Below are 24,351 nucleotides of genomic sequence, written 5' to 3' on the forward strand. Positions count from 1 at the left end.
AACAGGAGTTTGGGTTTGGGTTCATGTTAGGAAGTCCGGGAAGTGCGCTAATGTTGTCTTACCCCGTTTCCCGCAGATGGCCTCAAGAAGGCAGCTACCACCGCAACGGCGTCGGGGGCCTCCTCCGGCGTCCCGTGGACACCCCCCAACGGGGTCCACGCCACGGCCGCCGCCACCGCAGCCGCCGTCTGGGACGCCTCCATCCCCAGCGGCAACTCCGCGTTCGAGAGCGTGCGCCGCAGCCAGTGCACGACCAGCGTCACGTCCCCCCGCGTCATGCCCAAGGTGAAGACGACGCAGCAGCTGATCGCCGACCTCCGCGCCAAGAGCGGCGCCAACGTGTCCCTCGACGGAGTGGTAGTGCCTCCAACGTTGTCTCCGCCAACACCGGCGGCGACACGCCACGCGGCGTCGCGTCGCCCGTTGAAGCGCGCGGGCAACTACAGCCTCCTTGGAACGGACGACGAGACGAGCCGGACTAAGTCGGAGTTAATGGACCGCTTTCTCCAGTCGTCCGCGCGAGAGCCGCCCAACGGTCCGGTGTCGCGCGAGATCGCCAGCATCCTGAGCGCTCTCCCGGACTTGAGCTCCTTCGGGAACCTGGAGGAGGAAGAGGAGGAAGAGGACGCGCCGCGGCCGCCGATGGAAGTGACCCCCGCGGTGGAGGAACGCTTTGCCACGGAGCGGTGGGAGTTTGTCAACGGGGTGTACGACCACGGGGGCGCCTGGCGCGGCTGGGAGGAGGTGACCACGGCGGAGTCGCTGGGGGGTGACGTGCTTCACATATTGCCTTATGTAAATACAGACTGGTAAGGGGGGGGGGGGGTGGGGGGGGACGCTTCCGCCCCCTCCGCCGCCGGGGAGTGTGCGGCGAGGGGTGGAGAGTGGGCAATGGCCGTTGGCGCCTCGACTTTAGGAATACTCAGGTCTTTCCGAGCACTGGTGAGGAACCATTTGAGCGCGGACGCTCGATTTATCGACCGCTACGAGCCGTCGAACGGACTGCTAGGTTTCGGAAAAGTGGTGCTTTTTCCGTTTGTGTCTGGACAGCATTTTCAAGTTTTTTGGGACGTTTTATTGTTCTAGGAATTGGGTAAAGTTTTTCTAGGCTAGTTTACCGTGCACTATGACAAAAGGATGGGTGGAGCCCCTTTCTGGAGGCTGCATCTCCGATCTAGCACGGTCAACACCGATTGTACAGTTCGCACGCGGTGCGAGAATGAAGCCAAATTGTTTTGCTAATGTGAACCTCGGTGTGAACGGTCTGTTCTTTCTGATTCTGTTCGACTCGGTCTGGCAACTTGAGCTGTATCGAGCAGTCATGGACGGAAGAGCAGCGTTAGCTTGCTTCTTGCCAGCATACTGTCAAATAACGCTTGTGGAAGTCGCGTCGGCAGCTTTGCGATGTTTAGCACTTCTGGTGGTTTTTGTTTTGCGTTAATTTATCTTCCATACTTTTCAGGGTTTTGATGGGTAAGTGCGACGCCTTTCATCTAGCACCTTTGAGCTCAAAGGCCCCGATGAACGCATCAACCTAGGGCTTTCTCATTATTGTCACATTTTGGGCATTAGTCTCAGTCTCGAGGAAAGAAAAAAAACGTTAAAGCATGATTAGTGAATTGTGTCTTCTAGACAAATATCAAAGGCATTCTGTTCTCATAGCCATATAGTCGCTGGCCGCTGAAGTCTGTCTTAAGATTGATACGAGGGACATCACTTTAGGAACGACATTTGAGTCATGAAAGTGAGAGACTGAAAGCAGACGTGCGGACCTGTCCTTGTACTCGTGGGCGCTTGGACAAGCTTGCTTGATTACAAATGCGTGAAATTTTTTATTACAAAATTTCTATGTGGCGCAATTAGCTCGCTTTTAGTAACCGAGCTTGAACCAGCAGTTTGTTTTTTCTACCTAGGCAGGCACAGTATGCAGTACACTGTCACAAAAAAATGCACTTTCTAATGCCCATCTAAAATTTTGAAAAATTTCTTAACAATAAAAAATGTCATAGCATACATTTTCCAATTGCATGGCGGGACTAGACATTTGTTTTGTATTTGTGCTCTAAAAGGGTAACTACCTATCTTTAGAGAAATGAGCATGCCTAAGCTTTCAGAAATTTTCTGACCTCAAACTCCGTTGATTACGTCCCAAAAAACGTTGGCTCGTCACCTCGCATACCCACGACTACGAGCAACGCGTTCGCGGAGTTTTCGTCCGGTGCTCGAAATTCGGTCTCGAATCTGAACAAACGGTGTTTGCGCCCGCCCGACCATGCTTCCAACGGTGCCGCAAGCGAGACGCGAGAGGTGCGGCTGCCCGCACGCGATTGCCCATTCTACGCTCTTCTCCCATTGGCCGGTGGCGACGGAGGGGTGGAACTCGGAGGGTCACGCAATCAGGCGTGGCCTCCTTTTGCCTGTGATCACGTGGTGCGCGTCTGGGGGTCGGACAAGGTCGACGCCGAGGGTTGCGCGACTTTTCCCGCCGTGGCTGCCCCCGTGCTGCCCCAGCACAACGTCCTGCGACGTTGCCCGCCACATTTTTTAGTCATTCACGCGAAGAGGAGTGAACTTATCTCGACGGTTTTGACGCACTATGCTGCAACCGGCCCCTTGCTGTCTCTTGCCCTGCCTTTCGGAGCCCCGCCTTTGTTTCAAACGTCGTGTGCCGCAAGTCTCTTTTGACACGTGCGGGAGCGAGCCCCGCGAATGTTCGACGCACTCTAGTCGCAGACACGACAAGAAAAGCCCCTTCTTGAGAGGGTGGCCGGCTTCGTCCGGCGTACGTTTGACCGACCGCCGACGAAGAGGAGGAAAAAGCTCATTTGAGCGGGAGCATTTGCTTGCATTGTATTACGTTGCATTGTGACCGCGAGTGGCCGGGACGTTTGTGCTTCGTCTGTTGCATGCAAAGTTACTCGTCGGATGCGCCGAAAAACTGACGGAGAGGAGAACGTCGGAACGTCGAGCTTTGGTTGGACTGATTAGTGGGTAGGCCTAAAGCCAGCTGCTTTCGTCTCCGCCGCACTCATTGAACGGATTAAAACGTGGAACACCGGAATCCCCCATTGGCTTTCACTTTCGAACTCGTCCGACGAGTGCAGTGCAGATGCAGGCTCTCGTCTCCTCCTCTCCCTCAGTTTCTCGGCGCATTAGTTGGCATGCTTCAATCGCAACACGAATGTCCCGGGGACTTGCAGTCCGAACTCGACGTATGCAGACGTAAGCTCCTGTAATGTAACGCAAAGTAAACTAATGGTGCTATGTGAACGGCCCTAAGAACTCTTTGAAAGATAAGTGATTTGTTGGCGTTGGCAATTTGTGGCGGGCGCACTGGTCATTGAGGCACGGTTGGATTGCCAACATTTTGTTGTCGTGTCTGCGAGTAGAATTTCTCGAACGTTCGCGAAGTGCAACCCTGCCCCCGTGTCGCCAACAAAACGACAAACAAATTGTTTGTCGGCAGTCACTGCTGCTGAAATGTGACCAGGTAGTTGATGGCTTGTTTTTGTCGAGTCTGTGAACGGGGGTTGTTAAATGTTTGCCAGCGGGCCTTTGACTCAAAATCTATACCTCATTCACGATTCTCTGACTGAAGCGAAAGCTTTTCAGTGCAAGCTCATCTATTTTGTCTCTTGCACCTTCGAGGTCACATCACGGAAGACGTGGAATGGATCGTGAAATTGGAATTGATGAGTAAAACTTGCGTCATTGCAGCAACAGTGGGAAAGATGAGTCGCGAGCCAGAGCAGATTAGCTACAAAGGTGACTAGATTAAGCGCTACAAAATTGGTCAGTGTCTGTTATTTTGACGTTTTTAGCTTTTGGGTGTGCACTGTTGATGGGAAGCGAAACCATCTTTCAGGGTTATGAGCTTGGACTCTTGGCTTCCGGTTGAGGAAAAAGGTGGACGGTATATTAATGTGGAGCTCAAGTTCGTCTGCTTCTTGCACAGGGGTTGCGATGAGGTCAGAACACCGTGCTCTTATTGGCTGATTAAAATAAAATGCTGGGTAGACCTCAAGGCATCTAGCATTGAGCTCCACCCACTATCCTTTCAATCGGAGCTCAGCGTCGTTCTGACATCACCGCAATCCCTGCGCAAAAAGCAGGCGACTTGCTTTCTGCATAGGCAAGCGTGGATCCGTTTTCCAGACCACGCAGGGAACAGTCTAATCGGAGCGCTGTTTTTGCTTGAGACATCGGGCGAAAAAGACGAGGGGTGGCGATCAGATATTTTCGCGCTTCCTGTTTCTGTGGGATGCACAATCATCTAGGGAAAACCATTCAAATGTGTCTCTGACAGGCTGGGTTTTATATTTTTTTTTTTTTTCACATGCACATTTGCAACTACACTCCTTGTAACTGTGGATGGCCATCAGTTAGTGTCACATCCCAAAATAGAAGCATTGCATCGGTGGAACAACAGGCCGGCTCTCGTGAACCATCGTTTTTTTTTACTCCCTTCTTTTATTGCACCGGACGTTGCTCTTTTTTTCTCCATGTGGTTCGATCCAAACTAACTTGTCAGTGCAATCAAATTGAAGCTTCAGTCACCCACCTAATCTTTGCCGTCACTCGATTGTGACTACATTCCCCTGATGTCAAAGGGCGGGGCTTCCTTTCTTTTTTCTGCTTTTCCATGGTATCCACCATGAGCATCTCCAGAATGCCGCAAAACTATGCGTCTTTGCACTCTGCGGAGTCACGTGGTTGCACGTCTCGGGAGGATGGGGCCCGATTTTAGTGCACCTGCCTTCATTGAGCTCTGCTGAAATCCAAGGGCCGGTCTTGCCGGGCAAGCGCTCGGCACTCTTCGCTAACAGACTCAACAAGAGCACATTGTTGGCCGGCTCCACGACTCTCCAACGTCGTCTGGCGATGTGCGAATGCATGTCTTCTGCCGAAACACGAACGGGGTTGCCAACGAGGTGCTTCGTCACATGTGCGAGTCTGGTGGATTGATTGTTTGGTTATGTGTGCGAATCTTGTCGGTTGCCCGGCAATGGTCCGCTACGAGCCGAGGGCGAGTGGGTGCTACGTGCTTCGCGGACCGATCGGCCGTAGGCGTTGCGTTGGGAGACCGAATCGATTGGTCCAACCTGCACACGGCTCCCACTGCGCCGTCTGCCAAGGAGTTGACAGATTGTGCCGCCACGTGCAAGTTTGGTAGGTTGCGCTGCCTCGGAAGTGCGCAGCTTTCATAGGCTGAAGGTCAAGTCTGGTTCATACGCTTATGACTGCTTACAACCAGAGACGAAATGCCTGTCGTTAAGCCCCTTGCGACTGTTTACGCTGTGCAGACGGTCGTAAGCAGTCGTGAGAGGCTTAATAACCGATTTTTAGCCTTTCCGTGTGCGAGCAGTCGCGAGTGTGTGAACCAGACTCGTAGCCCTCCGAGTTACGCAATCTCCAGGGTCGCGCAACTCGTCTCATGAGGCTGGTCACCACCGGAGCTGCGGAAGGTGGGTTATTACAAAGTGCCATTACGGCAATGCCGGCCAGTTGTTTTTCATCTTTCCCGCCTTGTCGGCTGTCCCCCCACTCTTGATTTCGACTTCCCATTTTGTGATTGTTACGCCTTCCCTCTGCGCTTGTAGCGACTTGTTACGGAATCGTCTGCACCATCGACGGACGCAGCTTCGGGGGGCGGGGGCCGTGTCTTTTTTGTCAGCAAGGAGAGACTTTGCGTCGCCCCCCTTCAAGAGGGTGGGGTCGTCGTGCGGACTGGACACTGAGGCCACCCCTTTATTCCAACGGACTTTGTAGTAAAAGAAGAATGTATTATTTAAGCGGCCTTTCTTTTTTTTTTTTTCTCTTTGGACTCTCGCGAGTTTTGGAAGGTTTTGAGGGAGGGGGGAAGAGAAGAACGACAGAAAAGTGCCTCCAGTCTTGTTTTTCTTCGCTGCACCATTTTCTTTGTTTGTTTTTTCTTTTCCCCTCCCGGGATCTCGAAGAGGGCAAACTCCCGCAAGACGCGGGGCCGCAGATGTCCTGTTTTTTGTGCATCGTACACGCTGCAATATTAATTGTGTTCAGACATTATGTATGCAGGACGAAGCTTGTCAAAGGAAGAAAAAGTGCTGGACTGACCACTTTGTTGTTTGTGGTAGAGTAATATTATTTTTCTTTCCTTGTTTTTTTAGTTGCCATTATGTTTGGTGTACGTTCCCGGAATCTGTGACGATGCGGCGCGTGAGGTAGTCTCGGAAGGCGTTAGAGTCCACCCAGCAGTCCAAAGTTTTCATAGGGAAATTATTATGTGCACGTGTCATGTTAGTGTTTGCTTTTAAGAGCTTGGTAACAGCGGCAAGATGCAAGGTCTTAATAAAAAAGAAGAAACCCAAAACAGGGTCTCGAGTGAATCAACGATGTAAGACACTGACTTCCTTGATGGCTACGTCTGAGGGAAACTTTTAGAGGCGGTGAAGCAAACTACCCAGGTGTGATACTCTAGGGTGCTTTGTGGTGCACGATACGTCGTGGATAGGCCGTAGACTTTCCAGTTTTATCCGAGAAATGCCAGTAAACATTGATAAACATCCGTTGTCAAAACTACAAAATCCATTAAAACCTAAAAACGCAGATTTCTAGAAATTGTTGCTCCAGCTAGGACCATTTTTCACCATTTTTCTGTGGACAAATTAATTTTTTCATTTGATTTTTTTTTTATCGCTTTTGGTGTATTTTCGAGCAGATCACCGAAATACACCGAAATTTGAAAAATAAAAAAGTGCAGATTTTTCTTATCAAACGATGGCCTAGTAACGAACAAATGTTCACTGCTTTGTTCAGTTCTTGCTTCACAGCCAGGCAGCTGCGGTGAAAATTACTACTGCAGTTGAGAGTGCTGCCATAGTAGACCAAGCTATAGTGCCTTGCATGTTAATAACAGGACCCACAAAGTGTTGCACTCTCTTCACTTTACTGGGGTGGATGCTGGAGAGGAGAAACCACCAGTTATGGAGAGTAGCAAGCTCTGTGTGTGTGTGGGGGGGGGGGGGGACGCTTTTTAGGGGGCGAAGCTCATTAGGGTCTAGCCTTGTCCATCCGTCCGGCGTCCGTGCTTACATCGATTGCACTGCCTCCGGGATCAGCCCACTTTTTGAAAAAAAAAAAAAAAACAACATACGCCCGGGGTTTGAACTCGGAACCGCTTGCTTACGAGGCAGATGTCTTAACCACTACGCTACACTCCAACGTTGCACGGGAGGCACTCACTTGATCGAATGACGTTTTAGCGAACGCCCACGTTTCATCGAATGACACTTTAGCGAATAACTGGACGCCGCGAAGCGGCGTTTTCGGGTGGGCCAAGTGAGTTCATATTTTTGTAATGAGTTGCCGCAGACTGTCGCCGCGAAGCGGCGTAAAGCACAGCGCGACGGATGGGTTAACGCGCGCCCCCGTTATTCGCTAAAACGACCATTCGCTCAAATGTCGCCGTTCGCTAAAATGTCATTCGCTCTTGTGATATGGACCCCACATGAGAAAGCCTGTCGACCTCTGCAAATGATTGCTGAGAAACTGCTTCCTCAAATCTGTTGTACAACTCTTCAATTCATAATTTTGTTGTTTGAAATTGAGTTAAAAACAACCACTGCCAGTTTTTACTGACTTTACCAAGCGTGAAATGCAAGTCTGGCACGTAGACACAGGCAAGCTGCTGGTTTACCTATTGGCTGTCAGTTCCGGAATCTTTGTCCATTGCACAGTGGATATAGCACAGCAACAGCTGCAATTGACCATTGCACAATGGTCAATTGCAGCTGTTGCAGAAATAATGCAGCAGTTCTGCCACATATTTTCACACTTGCTCATGCTAGTTGTACTGCAGGTGTGAGCCATTGCAAAGCCCTCGCTTGGAAAAAACAAATTTCCGAGCATGTTTATTGCACATTGCTTAACTCGTGTTTCGACTATATTTCGTTTGAGCATAACCTGAGAAAGGGCAAAAGCTACCACCACCTTGAGGCAATTAAATCGGTGAAGCAAACCCCACGACAGCACTCCACGAAAAGAGTGCAGAACAGCGGTGCATTATCACGTTACTTGGTAACTCGCTCCACTCGTCTTGCCGTGGTCGCAGCTTTCGTCTTTCGCCAAGGTAGGGTGAAACTGAGTATTGGATCGAGGGTCAACAGCTGAGTGTATGGTTTCCGACATCTCCTTTCTGCCATTTTGTGGTTAAATGTCAATTTACCAGGACTTTAAGCATCAAGTACTCGAAGGTAGATGGTGTTGAAGGAAGTAAAGGAACAACGACATTGCATAGGTAAAAACGTCCCAAATGAGACTCGTTCTGCCACTACACTTTGTCCGCCACTTGACTGGCTGTGGAATGGCAGCTAGGTGTTAGCTTGGCCGATCGTTGTTCGCTCGTGCTTCGAGAACTATCGCTTGACTTTGGGGCCAATGTTTGACTGGTACCGCCCACACAGCGGCCAAGACCGTGAGCTGCATAGACAAATTGGGTGGAATGTAGAGATGAGAGCCACAGTACAAAAAGGGCGCCACAAGCCAGACAAAGAAGCCAGCGAGAGGACTGAGTGCGAGAGTCTGGGACCGAGAACAACGACACGACGTACCTACGCAGACTAACGTGCGGGCTCACTGCTCATGTAACCATGTAACGTACCGTTAACCCGAAATAAACGCCTGATTTACACCAACCTCGTCCCGACGTGGTGGCAGCCGTGGGATGCTATGGAAGACAAGTCAACTAGCTACAACAGCAACCACTCTGGGGAGGCAAGGCACAGGAACGCCCGGAATCCGAAACTTTGCGTCGCCACGGCAGGGTACGTCGGCGGAATGCTCGGAATCCGAAACTTTGCATCGCCACGCCAAGATACGTCTGCAACAACCATGCTGACCGATAAGCGATGGCCACTGGACAATAAGCTGCACAACAACCAACGTCACTAAATCGTTTCGTCGTTGAGTTGCCCGAAGGGTTGGATTTTCGACGTCCCGAAGATTGGAAGCGTTGGTTCACCCGATGGGAGAGGTACCGGGTCATTCCTGGGTTAAAAAAACAAGACGGGGAGACCCAAGTGAACACGTTAGTTTACGCTATGGGCTGCAAAGCAGGAGATGTCCTGGCGTCGCTGAAACTGACTGATGCCCAGAAACACGACTACGATGCAGTGACAACCGCCTTCGGCAAACACTTTGTCCCTCGTACGAACGTCATCTACGAACGTTCAAGTTCAACAGGCGTGTGCAGGAAGCGCACGAAACGGTCGACGCCATTGTGACAGATCTCTACAAGCTGGCAGAGGTATGTGCATACGGCGACCTAAAAGAGGAGCTAATTAGAGACCGACTCGTCGTGGGACTTGTCGACGTCAAGCTGAGGGAGCAGCTTCAGCTCAACCCTGAACTAACGTTGGAGACGGTGATCTCCAAGGCTCAGAATTCAGAAACTATGAAACAGGAACTCGAGGAACTGCGACCACAGGCACAGTCGAACGCGATCGTTGACGAGCTTCATTCCTCCGCGCAGCGGGCCAAAAACAAGAAGCAGCTACCAATTCGCAACAAACAACAGAACCAAGCTTGCAGATGGTGTCGTTCCACGCACCCACACTTGCATGCCAAATAAGTGTCCTGCTGCCGACAAGACATGCAATGGGTGTAGAAAAAAGGACACTGGTGTGCCTGTCCACAAAGAAGAAAACCCAAGGCATCCAGAGTCAGTGCCACGCCGTAGAGCACTGCACGGGCCGGAATTTCTAGGCCCGGCCCGACCCGGCCCGGTAGAGACACGGCCCGGGCCCGGCCCGAGCCCGACAGAATATTTTATTTCTAGGCCCGGCCTGACCCGGCCCGGTAGAGACACGGCCCGGGCCCGGCCCGAGCCTGATAACATTTTCAAATATGAGCCCTAGCCCAGCCCGAGCCGGAAAACTGGGACCTAGTTTTTTATATCATAAATATGTCGACTTAGAATATGTATTGTCGAGAGAATGGGTGAAATATGCGCATCATTTGCGACAGTCTTTGAACTCATCGCACACCGACAATCCTTGAGACAAAAGTTGGGAATTTTTTATTTATGAATTTATTGAAGAGATATTGCACATTTCGTTGTTCTATTCAATTTGCTTAAGAGACATTTTCTTCCTACATATTTTTGTGGAGAAACAATAACTTGTCCATGGGCCCTCTCTTCAGGCAGGTCCGTCTTGCTTGCATAATGTAGCCGGGAGGCACTCACTTGATCGAATGACGTTTTAGCGAACGCCCACGTTTCACCGAATGACACTTTAGCGAATAGTCGGGCGCCGCGAAGCGGCGTTTTCGGGTGGGCCAAATGGGATCACATTTTTGTAATGAGCTGCCGCAGACTGTCGCCGCGAAGCGGCGTAAAGCGCAGCGCGGCGGATGGGTTAGCGCGCGCCCCCGTTATTCGCTAAAACGTTGATTCGCTCAAATGTCGCTGTTCGCTAAAATGTCATTCGCTCATGTGATATGGACCCAATGTAGCCCACCGCGCTAAAGTTCCGTTCGCTGCTAGCACTTGTAGCTAGGGGTGTCGCGAACCGGCCGCGATTCGAGTTCGACCAGGTTCGACTTTTTCGAACTTTTAGTGGAAAGTTCGACGAACCTTGTATTGAGGTTCGACTCGTGTGCGCATGCGCGACAGGCTGGCCAGTTGGCTTCGGATTGGATGGTAATGGCTAAGAGATGAATTAAGTGCGGCGCTGATTGGCTATTTCAGTTAATACAGTACTAAAAATTAAGTTATTAACTGCTTCAGTGATTAGAATTAGTTTATTTTAATTGCAGCTGCTCAAAAAAAATACAATAACCCTTTGCATAAAAAAATATTCTCCAAACCTAGACATGCTTGTATTAAGGGCTGGCCACACTGTCCACAAAGTCGAACCGGTCGAATCTGGTGAAAAGTTCGAAGGTTCGTCGAAACCGGTTCGATCCAGTCGAACCCCGAAAGTTCGACCAAAAAATCTGGTACGACAAAAGTTCGCGACACCCCTACTTGTAGCAGGGATGCACAGGATGCGTTTGGATAGAATGGACAGTTTCGGGAATTCTTTATCGTGCGCTCTCCAGAAGTCACAAAGATCAGCCACTCCTGAGCACGAGTCTTTCTTGCCATGCAGATACTCCTCCCATTCGTCAGAGGCTACCTTGTCCTGCGCGTCACACCAGTCTTCAAACAAACCCTGGCACCTTCTTTTTGATGCGGAATCTCGAACGTCATCGTTTGTCTCATCTTCATCTTGGGTCATTGCTTCGGTGACACGGGCAAGTAGCTTTCTGACGTGCGCGTAAACTTCAAGGCGCTCGTCCTCGGGCAACCTGCGGAGTTGGCGGAACTGAGGCCAGAGAAATGTGGCGGTCTTGTGGAGGAGGGAAATTTTCAGCTTCGTGTCCAGGAAATGACGAGCACGGGACTTGATCTTCTCGATTTCCACTGCCTCTACAGCAGACACTGCCGCACCAGGTTTAAGATGTTTCTTCAACGCAGAAGCGTAAAGGACAACCAGAGGAAGTGTTGGACGTCTTTCCTCTTCGAGCGCGTCGGTAGCATCTTTGAAGGGTTGCAGGAACACGATTAACTCGTTGAGTGTTGTCTTGTTCACGCTTTCCATCAATAGATTGTTCCTTGACTCCAGTAGAGCTTCTATATCTCCTCGAACGGAGAGCAGACGGACTTTAGCCATGGATACCCTTGAATTTAAACTTACGGCACACGACCCGAGCCGACGCGATTTAAAATTTACGGCACACGACTGACCAGGCACGGCCCGGGCCGGTCCGGGCCGACGCGGCCCGGAAATGTTTTTTTTCAAGCCCGAGCCCGGCCCGGGCCCTAAAAAATCCGTGCTACCCGGCCCGAGCCCGGCCCGCGGGCCGGGCCGGGCCCGGGCTTTCGGGCCGGCCCGAGCCCGTGCAGTGCTCTACCACGCCGCACTCTAAGAGGTTTATTTGGGTGAAGTAACAAATTAACTAGCATCAGAACCATGGAGGATCACAGCTTGTGTCTACAACTCACCCGTAGAGTTCAAGGTGGACACGGGAGCCGACGTCATGGCCATCCCGTCCAGGGTCTACAACAAGTCAGTCATGGGACCACTCAGCAGACCTACGAAGGCACTCCTGGGGCCTGGCCAAGCCAAGATTCCCACCATGGGACAGTTCAAGGCGACCCTCAAATGGAATGGACAATCATGCCAGGACCAGGTGTTCTCAGTGGACAACCTTCAAGATGCGCTTCTGGGCCGTCCAGCAATCAAGTCTACTAGTCCCGTGCAGCCTGTCGGTCGTCGAGGGATCCGAGGTAGCCGACGACGACACAGCAGACATCTTCAGTGACTACCCCAAGGTGATTGTGGGTCTCGGACTACTAAACACCGAGTACAAGGTAGCACTGCTCCCCAACGCCAAACCGTATGTGGTAACGTACCCGAGGCACGTCCCACTTCCGATGCTTCCAAGTGTCAAGCAGGAGCTGGAGCGGATGGTGAGCCTCGGAGTCATCGCAAAGATCGACCACGCAACTGAGTGGTGTGCACCGATGGTTGTGGCCAGAAAGAAAAACGGAGAACTATGCATCTGTGTCGATTACAGTGGCCTGAACAGCTGCATTCTGAGGGAACGAGTCTTAATGCCAACTGTCGACGAATGCCTCGGAAAACTGGCTGGAGCAACCTGGTTCAGCAAACTTGGCGCCAGAGCAGGCTACTGGCAAGCCCCACTGGCAGCAGAATCACGAGAATACACAACCTTCTTGACGCCATGTGGTAGATTTCAGTTCCTCTGACTACCATTCGGTATCTCCACTGCACCCGAGTTCTTCCAGTGTGAGATGCTAAGAGTGCTCGAAGGTCTCGAAGGTCAAGCTTGCCTTCAAGACAACATCATCGTGTTCGGAAGAACGAGAGAAGAACATGAATCACGCTTGCATCGGGTACTCAAGCGCCTGCAAGATGCGGGCATATAACTCTCAACAAGGACAAATGCGTTCTTCGCAAACAGTCTCGTTTCGGCCAACAAGGTCAGTGCAGATCCAGTAAAGATCAAGGCTCTCGCTGAACTGACGCCGCCAGGAGATGTATCGGAGGTCAGATCGTTCCTGGGTATGGCAAACCACGTGGCCAAATTTCTACCTGGACTCTCAACTCACGAAACCGCTTCGCGATTTGCTTCACCATGATGCTGATTGGTGCTGGAGAGAGCCTCAACAAAAAAGTTTAGCTTCGTCAAAAAAGCACTGACGACTACACCGGTACTGGTACACTACGATCCTCGAAGTCATCTCACAGTCTCAGCAGATGCATCCTCGTATGGCCTTGGGGCTGAGCTCCTTCAGGAGACGTCTGAAAAACGACTCCCTGTCGCCTACGCATCACGGTCACTCACAGAAACCGAACAACGCTACGCCCAGATAGAAAAGGAGGCGCTGGGAATCACATGGGCATGCGAGCATTTGCGGCAGTACTTACTCGGTCTGCAATTCCACATAAAGACCGACCACAAGCCGCTCGTGCCTCTGTTGTCATCAAAGCGCATAGACGAGCTGAGTACACGATTGCAGCGTCTGCAAATGAGACTGCTGGAATTTGACTACACGATCTCCCACATCCCCGGAAAGGAGATCCACACAGCCGAAGTATTCTCACGGAAGCCGCAAGCAACAAGGGACAGCAGCAGTCCAAGAAGTCTCGAAGTAACTACTTTGACAGAATACGAGCTACTCAGCATAGAACTCCTACCGGCCTCCAATAACATGTTGGAGAGGATCAAAGAAGAACAAAAGCGAGATCCAACTATCGTGACTGTCGGAAACTATTGTTCTACGACATGGCCCAAGGGCATGTCACTGCCACTTGCAGTAGAGAGATATGCCAATGTGTCCCAAGAGCTCACGGTTGTTGAAGAACTTCTCCTCAAGGGAAGTCGCATCGTCATCCCGCCAAACATGCAGGACGAGGTGCTGGAAAGCCTGCACACGGGTCATCAGGGCGTAGGTCGTTGCAGAGCTCGGGTCAGTCAATCATGCAGTTTGGTGGCCTAGCATCAGCAGGAGTGTTGAAGACTACGTCTCAAGGTGTCCAGTGTGTCAAACACACTGAAAGCCCGGCACGGAGCCCCTGCTACACACTACTCCCGAATCACACGTGGGAAGTGGTAGGCGTGGACCTTTTTTACGAAAATGGCGAGAACTACCTTGTGGTATTCTCTCTGGTATTTCTCTAGGTTCTTTGAACTTGAGAAATTAAGAAAGACAACAACCCAAGACATCACAAGCAAACTCAGTGAGATGTTTGCCCGTTTCGGAGCACCCGCCATCATTCGGTCAGACAATGGGCCCCAATTCGCTTCTGCCGAATTCAAAAGGTTCGCGAAGGAACGGGGATCACGCCATGTAACAAATAGCCCATATTATCCTCGGAGCAATGGGGCGGTGGAAAGGACTGTACAGACGGCGAAGCAGCTGCTTAACAAATCGCCGAACATCCACAAGGCACTCCTTGCTCATCGGGATACCCCTGCAACTGAATGGTACTCCCCTGCAGAACTCATGATGGGAAGAAGGATACGGACAAATGTACCAGCTGTGTCCAAAGCGTTCCAGCCTCGGTGGAACAGCGAGCCCTTTCGGAAAAAGAATCGCTAGCCAAGCTGGGCGCACATTACGATGCCCATCATAGGGTCAAAGAACGAGACCCTATACCTCCACACACAGCTGTGCGAATTCTGTTAGGAGCAGCCACAAGGGGGACAGTGCTGCAACCAACGCAGTCTCCTAGGCCATATGCAGTGAACACAGCCACTGGCATCACTGATCGCACTAGCAGACATCTGCAACCTTGGCAGCCTGGAATAACCGTCACAAGAGGTAGACGAAAATCAAGACCTCCAAGCCGCCTCAACCTGTAGGTGCTGGGAGTCTTCAAAGAAAGGGGGGTGTCGTGAGAGCCACAGTACGAAGAGGGCGCCACAAACCAGACAACAAAGAAGCCAGCGAGAGGACTGAGTGCGAGTCTGGGACCGAGAACGCCGACACGACGGACGGACGCAGACTGACGTGTGGGCTCACTGCTCATGTAACCATGTGACATACTTTTAACCCGAATTAAGTGCCTCGTTTACGCCAACCTCGTCCCGACAGAGAGAAACTGCCACGATGGCACCCTCAGTCATGTAGTACTCTGGAAGCTAGATGGTTCACTTTTGGGCCTAAGGGAAGAAAGCAATTAAAACGAGCGTCCCTTGTATCGAAGCTAGATTCACCATGCACGAACAATGAAAAAATGTGGGTGCCAGCAGATGAGTATTCTTAAGATACCATGTCATGCCCTGGCACGCTGCAAACCCCCTAAACTATCTACACCATCCAACAACATTTCAACCGTGGGGTTATCGTCTAAGGATGAGGGTTGAGATGACCTGATTAACCTCAAACGCTATAAAGGCAAGCACAGAACTCTATGTAGAATTTTTCCCGGCTGTTTAATGCTGTCTGAAGAACTTGACGGTTTTGTCAATTGAGTTTCTATGCTATGGTCAACTATAAGAAATTAAACACACCATATCTTTGAACCATATCTTTAAACCATTTTATTGAATCAGTAAAGCGAAGAAAACCTTTACCTCGTGTGAACAAGTTGTCTGCTATAAGTGTCTCCTGTGGCATTGTTCATCCAATAGACTTTTTCATATTGCTCAATGGTGTCACACACCAGTGATAGTAAAAACTTTTTTTATGCCCCCTCAAGTCCCACACACATTTCACTTGCTGGCATTTAGTTGTGCTAATACGAGCAACGTTCTGTGTTCATGTTTCTTGTTGCTCTTGTGTATGATTCCATTTGTATTGCATCATAAAACAAATCTGCACTAATATATAATTATGTCTTTTTTTAGAGCACTAAACAGTCAAAAATAATCGTGAGGAATACATAAAACATATCAAACACTATTTCATACTCAAAAAACGCGTCTTTTAAAAAGAAACCCAGATAAATTAGATCGTAAACAAACAACCATCGATCTGTCAATCATGTTGCTTTGTCTCAATAAAAAAATGCATTTGCAAAACAAACTGAACACCAAAAACAAAATGGCTTTTAAAATGTGTGATTGTCCAGAGCTTTATTAATACGATTGGGGAGAAAAATATTGCAAGGAAGAGCATTTCAATCATATTTATATGGGAAGAGGAAATATTTGAAAAAATTAGTATTAACGAACGTCGGCACTACGGAATTCTGATGGTGATGTATGTTTCTCTAAAATAATGCCATACTTTTTTTTTTTTAATACTTCGGATATTGCGGTTTTCGCAGGAGGGAAAAAACGGACTGTATCACAAAAGATACATCATGCACTCAAAATTTACCTGAACAATAACATTATGCATCCGAATTATTCAGATATGCACTCAAACAGTTTAACGGAGCTATTGATTTAGCTGGATAATAAAATATTGATGACTAGAACAATTGATAACTTACGCGGGTGGAGCAGCTAGAACAAAGAACAATATGAGGATTGCGCGAATATTCGCGTTTTCAAATAGTTGTTTCAAATAGTGCGCTATTCGATATTAGCTTCGGGATTAACCTCGCGGTATCCGATCTAAATGCGGCGGATTCGCCCCGTTGGGCATGCTTCTTGCCGAGCACTGGCGTACTGTGGAGAAGCAACATGCGCAAAAGCGGGCTTCACTGGTGCCGCTTTTCCGCAGCGCACCGGTGCACGGTTGGAAGCGCGCTCGACGGGGCTAACCTGATGCATTTAACACTTCCAACAATATGAATATCGCAAAAAAAAAAAAAAAACTTTTTTTTTTTCTTTTTGCAAAGGGCATTTGGCACGCCTTAATGGAGGATTGAGGATTAATTTGTACCACCGTCAAAATATATGTCAAGAAAAAAAAAAAGAAGAAAAAAAAACAGTTATTATATATGCGCAGCTTGTTACGGTGAAGTAGATTAGCAATCTTCTTCCTCTGCTCGAGTGATTTTGCGTTGTTTCTGTCGTCAATGTCATCTGTATACCATATCCCAAACATAAATCAATATTTTTTTTTTTTTTTTTTTTAAGTTGTGTTAGCGTATTCTAACTTCGATCGAACTAAGAAGTTGTATGCTTGAAGTTTATTGAGAAGGAGATATGAGTGCATTAAAAGTTCGCAGCTCTGCAAGTTTTACTCCAGGATTTAAATATTTTTGTTTAGCTTTTGGCCCAGAAGGATTTTTCCTTACAAAGATACTGTGAGGTCATACGATTTGTAACAAGGCACTAGTGCCATTTGGGTGTATGAGGCCACGTGTTGCTTCTTTTCTCTGTAAATAACGCACCTAGTCTTTGTTCCGATTACTAAGAACAAATGAAATATAACATTTTATACTTGTGCACAGGAAGACCCAAGATGAATAATACAACCGAAACCGATGAAACAAGAAATGGTGCAAAAATATGTACATGTATATAGACAGAAACTGATTTCACCAGTAAAATCAAATTAACAATCACATAGCAAGAAAAAGAAAAAAAAAAAAAAAAAAAAAAACCTGGCCTGCACAGGGATCGAACCTGTGACCTTCGCGTTATTAGCACGACGCTCTAACCGACTGAGCTAGCAGGCCGGAACGAAATAACGGTTTGTAGAGGCTGCTTTTAAAAGAATTGTCAAATATCAAATAGCAGTATATAGTATATAATCATAGGTTATGTTCCAAATCTTACCCGAGTAACCTGCCTCCTACGTCAGCGGGTAATACCGCGTGACATCGCGAGTAAACGATACGCGACTCGATTCTGGAACGGCCGGGATAATCACCTGGATACTACGCAGATTGGCTTCGTCTTGGGCTACGGCAAAAAGAAAACGCAGCAGCGATGGCAGAATATAGCAGACGATCCTTTTGATCATAGAGAAAGCACTCGAAGAACGACAATATTAATGACGACGCGGTGTTTTTTGAGGTGGATCCACCAGCTCCTTTTACTCACCTTCCTTTTGAGCTGTATTTTGCGATCAAAATTACTTACTCCCTACAGTTAGACATAAAAAAAAAATATATGTTTTATTAATCAGCGCGATCGCTGCAATTTTAGTCACGGTGCCCTAAACGCATATATTCCACGCATTGTAATTTTCACCGATTATGTTTTGGAGAAATTTCTTCCACACGGTGTAGCGGCACAGCGCGAGGGTGCTTTCTCTAGAATGATATGAAACACACGTTCGCTTTGACGCGAATGTGATTACAGTGAAATTTTTGAAGCTTTACAAGCGTTATCCTCTCATTACACGTACACATGTTCAAATATGTTCGGCCTTGAACGTGAGAATACGGCATTCCCCCCAACGCCGAGGACGAGGATACGGAGAAGCTCCTGTTTACGCTCGCACTCGGATAATAACAAGTATACCTTCCCAGGGATCGGTGGACGGTCTGGATGTAATGCAGTCAATTCCTGCGTTGAAAATAGCAAATCGCAATTACCACGCATGCTGCGCCTAATTCTTTGTCCTTTCGGACGTCCGCCACCAAAACCAACGGAGCAAGCGAGCTTTGACGGATGTCGGCGCACAAAGCAGACGACGAACAGATCACGTGACGTAACTTCACTCCCCCGATCGAGGAGGGTAGCGTGAGTAATTACTCCGGAGTAAACAACCCGCTTCTGGAACGCGAGTTCTGACGTCATCGAGTAAGCTCGAGTAAGTTTGGAAACGCCACGATACGAAACTTTTACTCCAGAGTCGGATCGAGTAAATTTTGGAACACAGACATAGTTTCGTTGCTTCAATGAAAGTTTCCAGCATTCAAACACACCGCTAAACTGAGCAGAACGTATCCGCTCAGGCTAGCTCAAGTAGTGGTGATGGGCGAACGCTGATTAACTTTTCCAAGGTTGGGTTCGGTTTGTGTTTTTCTTCGAGTGGATACACTGTGGGCAAACACATGACAAACGGTGATCGCGAAACTACAAGAAATATTAAATTCACTGCAAAGAAAAAAAAATAATAAAGACGCGAGTGTGTCGCTACGTAGAAAAAGGTCAGAGAAAAATAAATATCTCGAGCCTGCCAGGATTCGAACCTGGAATCTTCTGATCCGTAGTCAGACGCGTTATCCGTTGCGCCACAGGCCCGACACAAGCTGCTGATTTCGTAGCCTTTTACGAGGATAAAATATCTTATAGACCCTCTTACGTTTTTTACTTTTATTTTTTTTTGAGTAGTCATATCACCTTCCCTCTGGACGATCCATTCTACAGCGTACGAACGGATGTTCCAGGCATTCTCAACCTGAGCTTGAATCAACTTCCCTCGAAGCGAAAGTCATCCACCGAATTCGCAACCTCGTCGGCCTTTGCATCACGGATCACCGCATCGCTTTCCAACTATTCGGCACAAAAGCACATGCTAGGGACCAATGAAGCTGCTGATTTCTCTTGCTTTCGTCTTTGCTGGAATGGGAGGGCACTTTTTACCTCACCGTACGCCAATACCGTACGCACGTGAACAAGATAACTCTGCCCAAGGGCCAAGAAAACTTTCCACTTCAAGACACACCAGCGCCCCAGCGCCACGAATCACTGCGACCCATATGCAACACAGCTGGCGAGCTAGCACACGTAAACTCATCCGCCCCGAAACACTAAACACAGCTGTTTTTCCTCCCTTCTTTCCTCTTGTTGAATCTTTTTTTTTTTTTTTTTTTTTCTTTTAGTCAGAGCGCTGAGTGTGTTTTCTTCTAGTTTTCTGACCGTTCTCTGAGGGCGCCTGTTGTGTGCCGTCATCTCACGGCATCTCTGCGCACTCATCCCTCTTTTGGTTTTGTGTGCTTCCACCATTACACACGGGATGGCGCCAGTGAAGTTCCATTCATTTTAATGTATCTTAATCTCCCTCGGTTTCTTTCTGCACTCTCTCCTCTCGTTTCTGTCCCTCTTTCTTTCTTTCTCCTCCTCGTCACCCAATGTTGCCTTCTTGCGCGTGTCGGTGCCTCGGGGTAAAAAGGAATCCGCTTCTCAGCTGCTCCCACGACGGCGTGCGAGCAACAGTGTTTGTGTTGGCGTGCCGCGCGGCGCCGCCGGTATTTGTTTGACGACACGAGCGCGTCTGTTTGGATCGTCGTCGTCGGTGTTGTGGTGCTGGTGGTTGTGTTGTGCCGGTGACGTGCTACTGCCCCCGAACGGATAGCGAGCGTCCCGCCCGCGATGCGTGCGTGCCGACAGCGTCGCGCCTAGAGAATCCGTCTCGTCCGTTCCGACTGACCACAACAGAGCAGCGTGGTGCCATGAGCGTGCTCGTCGAGCTCGCGACGAGCCCGAGCAGGCTTCGTCGCCGGACCACGGACTTGTCCGAGCTTGCACGAGGAGACCGCAAGGCGACGTCCGCTGGCCACAACAACAACAACAGCATCGAGGTGCCGGAGTACATTGTGGATCCAGAGACCAAGATCACGTACCTCAAGGGCAAGTTTCTCGGCAAGGTAGGATGTCAGCGTTGTTTTGTTCGCCCGTTTTGGTCAGGGTGTACGCAAAGCTTCCTTCGGCGGTCAACGACGCGCGCACGGCGTGGCCCCCCGAGGCGTCGGCGCCGACGGTAGTATCGTCGCTGCAGGAACACGCCTATTAAAAGGCGTCGTTGCACGGTTGGCAGCGCGACGGATGGAACAAAGATCGCCGTCTTTCTGAAAGCAGCGTCGTGTTACGGTTTCCCACGGGGGTTCTTGATCGCGCACAGATTGACAGGAGTCGGCGTCGATGGTGGCTTCTTGTTTGTTCCTTTCTTGCTCGTCAGTTGTAGATGTCCGCGGATTTTCGTATATGACTTCCTTTTTTTTGGGCGAAGCGCAGACATTCGCTGTGCGTGCTATTGTTTTTCAGTCTCGGAATGTTCCGAGAATGAACTGTTCGCACTGGGTGTGGTGGCGTTCAACAAGTCGCGTCTGTTGAGTTCAAGGCGACTTGAAACTCTCTCATTCACTGTGTTCTGTTCTTAGTTTTGTCCTCGATACATTCCCTGTTGAGCATTGCTCTTGGGTCCCCTTCCCGATAACGTAACTATCTTGGTTGCACTTCCTCATTTGTAACCATAGGTAGGTGTACAGCAGTGCTTCCGAAACTCTGCGACCCTTAAAATAAAAATAAATATCGCATCAACCGCCCCCCCCCCCCTCCCTTTCCCCCCACCCACCCTTCCCTTTACGGAAGCTTTTCGCGACGCAAGCTTTCTGATATCAGTCTATAACCAGTAATACAGAAAATTGGCACTGAGGTTACACCGTGCACTGAATAATCAAAATGAATCAATCAAAATAAAAACCATCGCAAAAAAAAAAAAGCAATAAAAAAAACTGCATGTTACCAGGGGTTATTGTTCCGGCGGCTAAAGTGAACTTGAGCACGGTTTCTCGAGACGAGGGCTGAGCTTGTACACCGCAACTCTTTGTTCTGGTTCGATGTACTGTACTTGAATCGACGCCGGCTTTTCTGTTTTCGTCAACAACACACAAAAAAAAAAAGGTGTATTTTAATTTTTTTTTTTTTTTTTATGGTTTTTGAAGTTGTTTTGCGATACCCACAGTTTGGAACCACTGCTGTGCAGGCCCCAGGGATGGCTCTAAACGGTGCAACTATATAAGTGGCATAACCAACGTTTCATTCCAGGGAAGGTCAGTATACTATAACGACATGTCCAATTTGCATACAATGTCTGGGGCGGAGCGTTCTCGCATGGAGCATATTGGTATGAACGTTTTCGGCTTTCGTACCGCTTAATTATCTCCAGAATGGCGCCGAGTGTTATGACTTTATCTCTTACGTTTTTCCTCTATTATTTATTACGCTCGGGGCATATGAAAAGCGTTTTCTTGCCGACTCAACAAGCGGTATATCCTGCGCCATGTTCGCAATCGTCTTCCGTTTCTCTGCTGCGGCTATCATCCTACAACGTTCCGGGACGTCCCACGTAACAAGCCATGATTTCGAGCCCGCTTTTTAGCGAGCCGCCTTGGCGCGCGCTTTCTCCTCCAATTTGGCCGCTCGTTGGCATTGTGTGCCAGCAACGAGTGTGGTGTGCGTGTCGGCGCTTGCCAGCAGCTGTTGCTAGCGCGTGCCAGCACCCCCCTACTCTGTTTTCCCTTAGGATGGACCGCGGCGGATTCTACGAGCCTCGAAGCCAATAAAGTCACTGAATCCCGGGAAACTAGCGCCATTGTCTTCCCTGCGTGCTAGCAGGACACAAACAGATGCTAACATGCAGACGACCAAAACCTCAGTCGCCGATTGGCTGATCGGTGTCTGTTGCTGTGGCAATCGCGATTTCGGTCCTTTCAAATCTTCGAAGTTTCGAAAGCAGACACGCATGCCCCGCGTTGAGTGGGATTCGGTGACACATGACCTTTCGAGGGCGTGCAAGGCGCGTAGTCACGTGACAAAAGTTCACAACGCTAGCTGGTGTCCTGATAACAAACATACTAAACGTGTCACGTGAGGTGTCACGTGATAACACCCCGGCGGTGTCCCAGCAGCGGTTGAGAATGTGGCAGACGCCCGTTCTGCTGCAGGTCACTTTCCAGCTTGCCCATCAACCTCAGCTTCGGTATAGCCAGGTGTTTGTTTTTTTGCTTATTGTTTCGTTCACTCTGTACACAAACAGTTCTCGATCTTCAAGTGTGCATCTTATACAAAACTAAAAGCAAAAGAAGGCTGTTTCTGCATGTGGTGTTTTGCTGGAGACTACGTTGAAGTTTCTTCTATGAAGGTCATATATTCTGCTGATCAAATTAAGACGAGCCTCGTTCCCTTGGTCCTAGCAGAACGAGCCCAGCTTGCTCCACTGTCCCAACCGCTTTTCTTTCTATTTTCTCATCGGCACGACGTACTACTTGCGGGGCCTCAGCCGTCAGCTCCTCCTGTACAGCGGTGTCCTCTCCAGTCCGCTCCATTTTCTCGCGAGCCGTTGCGAAGACGACTAGACCACTTCCAGCACGCTTATCTTTTCTCTTACACGATAAATGAATGATGTAGCCCATTTGTTCATCGCGCTGATATAAAGGGTATCACGCGGTAGCTTGATATCCTTTGTATTAAGGGTATACAAAAGGGTATCGTGCTGCCGCCTGATACAAGGGGTGTCCATCCAGCTAGCGCCTGACACCCTTTGTACCAGGTGGTAGCTTGTGCCACTTGGCCTAAAACAATTTACCCCCCCCCCCCCCCCCCCCCCTCTGGTTTTAATTTTTTCTATAAGTTCTGTCTGGTTAAACTATCCACCGCGCCAATGTATTATCCCGCTTCTCTAGAGCTTCTCCGCCAATCCTCGAGCCTCATTTTTGTGATTGTGGTCCTTTGTTCCCCCGTTCTTCAATCCTCGCTAGCGAAACGCCCGAAAAAGAACAGGAGATCCGATATGTTTTTGTAGAACACAGAATGAAATGTCCCGAAATTTTCGGGCTCCGCGACGACAAACGATCCTCGTGTACGCTCGTACGTTTAATCGGCACTTATAGACCAACACGTGGTCCTGACGCCACGTCGTTGCCATGTCGCTGTACTATTGGCAGGGCACGTGCGCGGACGCTCGTGTTGGAACTGAGGGTTTGCCCAGACCTCGTGGGTCGGCAAGATGGCGACATCCGACAGCAGACACGCATGTCTCGCGTTGTTGGCACTCTGGACGTATGAGCGAGAAGGACGGGCAGAACGCGGCAGTCGGACGACACATTCCCGGCGGTCCATCCTTAGAAGCCATCGGTCTCCGATTAGCGAGTCGCGCTGCCGGCGCTTTCCCTCTTCTCGCCACGGCGACCTTTCTCGGCCGTGATCGGGCTGTCCGATAGTCGCGTCATTAGGGGCCCGTCGCATCTTCCTGCCGCCTTTCCGGGCCTTTGTTCCCGACTCGGACGCCATTCAAGGCCGTTCGCGTTTGTGGAAGAGCCCCCGTGCTGGGACAGCTTTGCTCGAAACGAATCCAGCCGCGCCTTCTTCAAGGATCGTCGATGTTGTAGCGTACGTACAATAGGGTACCAGAGCATTGTCAGACTGTCAACTTTGACGACGTTCTTTTCCAGATGTGATTGCTCCTAGCTTCCACTGTACCTTTTAGACACACCATCGAACTAATGATGAGTTGCCTCGCCGTGGCGTCACGGCGAGGCAAGTCCTGGTTGTGACCTCACGGATGGAAAGCGTTTATCCAGATAATACGGACCTGGTGCATGATCCACGCAAATACCCGCTTTATTATCTCGCAAACGAAGCTCGTGTCATACTCAAGTCATCATTATCTAATTTGTCACGCTCGATATCCTTCACGTGTCGTCATAACCGTTATCAACGATCTTCGAG

The 24,351-nt window shown here is 49.5% G+C and overlaps 2 protein-coding genes and 2 non-coding genes across 4 annotated transcripts in view; 2 read left to right on the top strand and 2 right to left on the bottom strand.

The window, feature by feature from the left end:
* LOC120836346 (mediator of RNA polymerase II transcription subunit 26-like) overlaps positions 1 to 6,349 on the top strand; it is a 53,445-nt gene extending 47,096 nt beyond the window's left edge. Inside the window, exon 4 of the mRNA XM_040223678.3 lies at positions 77 to 6,349. Coding sequence (XP_040079612.1) covers positions 77 to 813 — 737 coding nt within the window. The 3' untranslated portion in view covers positions 814 to 6,349. The remainder of the gene's footprint in view (positions 1 to 76) is intronic.
* An 11,204-nt stretch (positions 6,350 to 17,553) lies between these two features.
* On the bottom strand, positions 17,554 to 17,627 carry Trnai-aau. The gene has a single exon. It is a non-coding gene; the product is annotated as a tRNA-Ile (tRNA).
* A 1,443-nt stretch (positions 17,628 to 19,070) lies between these two features.
* Trnar-acg lies at positions 19,071 to 19,143 on the bottom strand. The gene has a single exon. It is a non-coding gene; the product is annotated as a tRNA-Arg (tRNA).
* Positions 19,144 to 20,020: 877 nt separating this feature from the next.
* The window catches only part of LOC8030216 (serine/threonine-protein kinase PLK2), a 317,717-nt gene continuing 313,386 nt past the window's right edge, over positions 20,021 to 24,351 (top strand). Inside the window, exon 1 of the mRNA XM_042293145.1 lies at positions 20,021 to 20,489. Within this exon, the coding sequence (XP_042149079.1) occupies positions 20,295 to 20,489 (195 nt within the window). The 5' untranslated portion in view covers positions 20,021 to 20,294. The remainder of the gene's footprint in view (positions 20,490 to 24,351) is intronic.

Source organism: Ixodes scapularis, unplaced genomic scaffold (assembly GCF_016920785.2).
Source record: "Ixodes scapularis isolate PalLabHiFi unplaced genomic scaffold, ASM1692078v2 PGA_scaffold47__10_contigs__length_4178495, whole genome shotgun sequence".
Lineage (NCBI taxonomy): Eukaryota > Metazoa > Arthropoda > Arachnida > Ixodida > Ixodidae > Ixodes > Ixodes scapularis.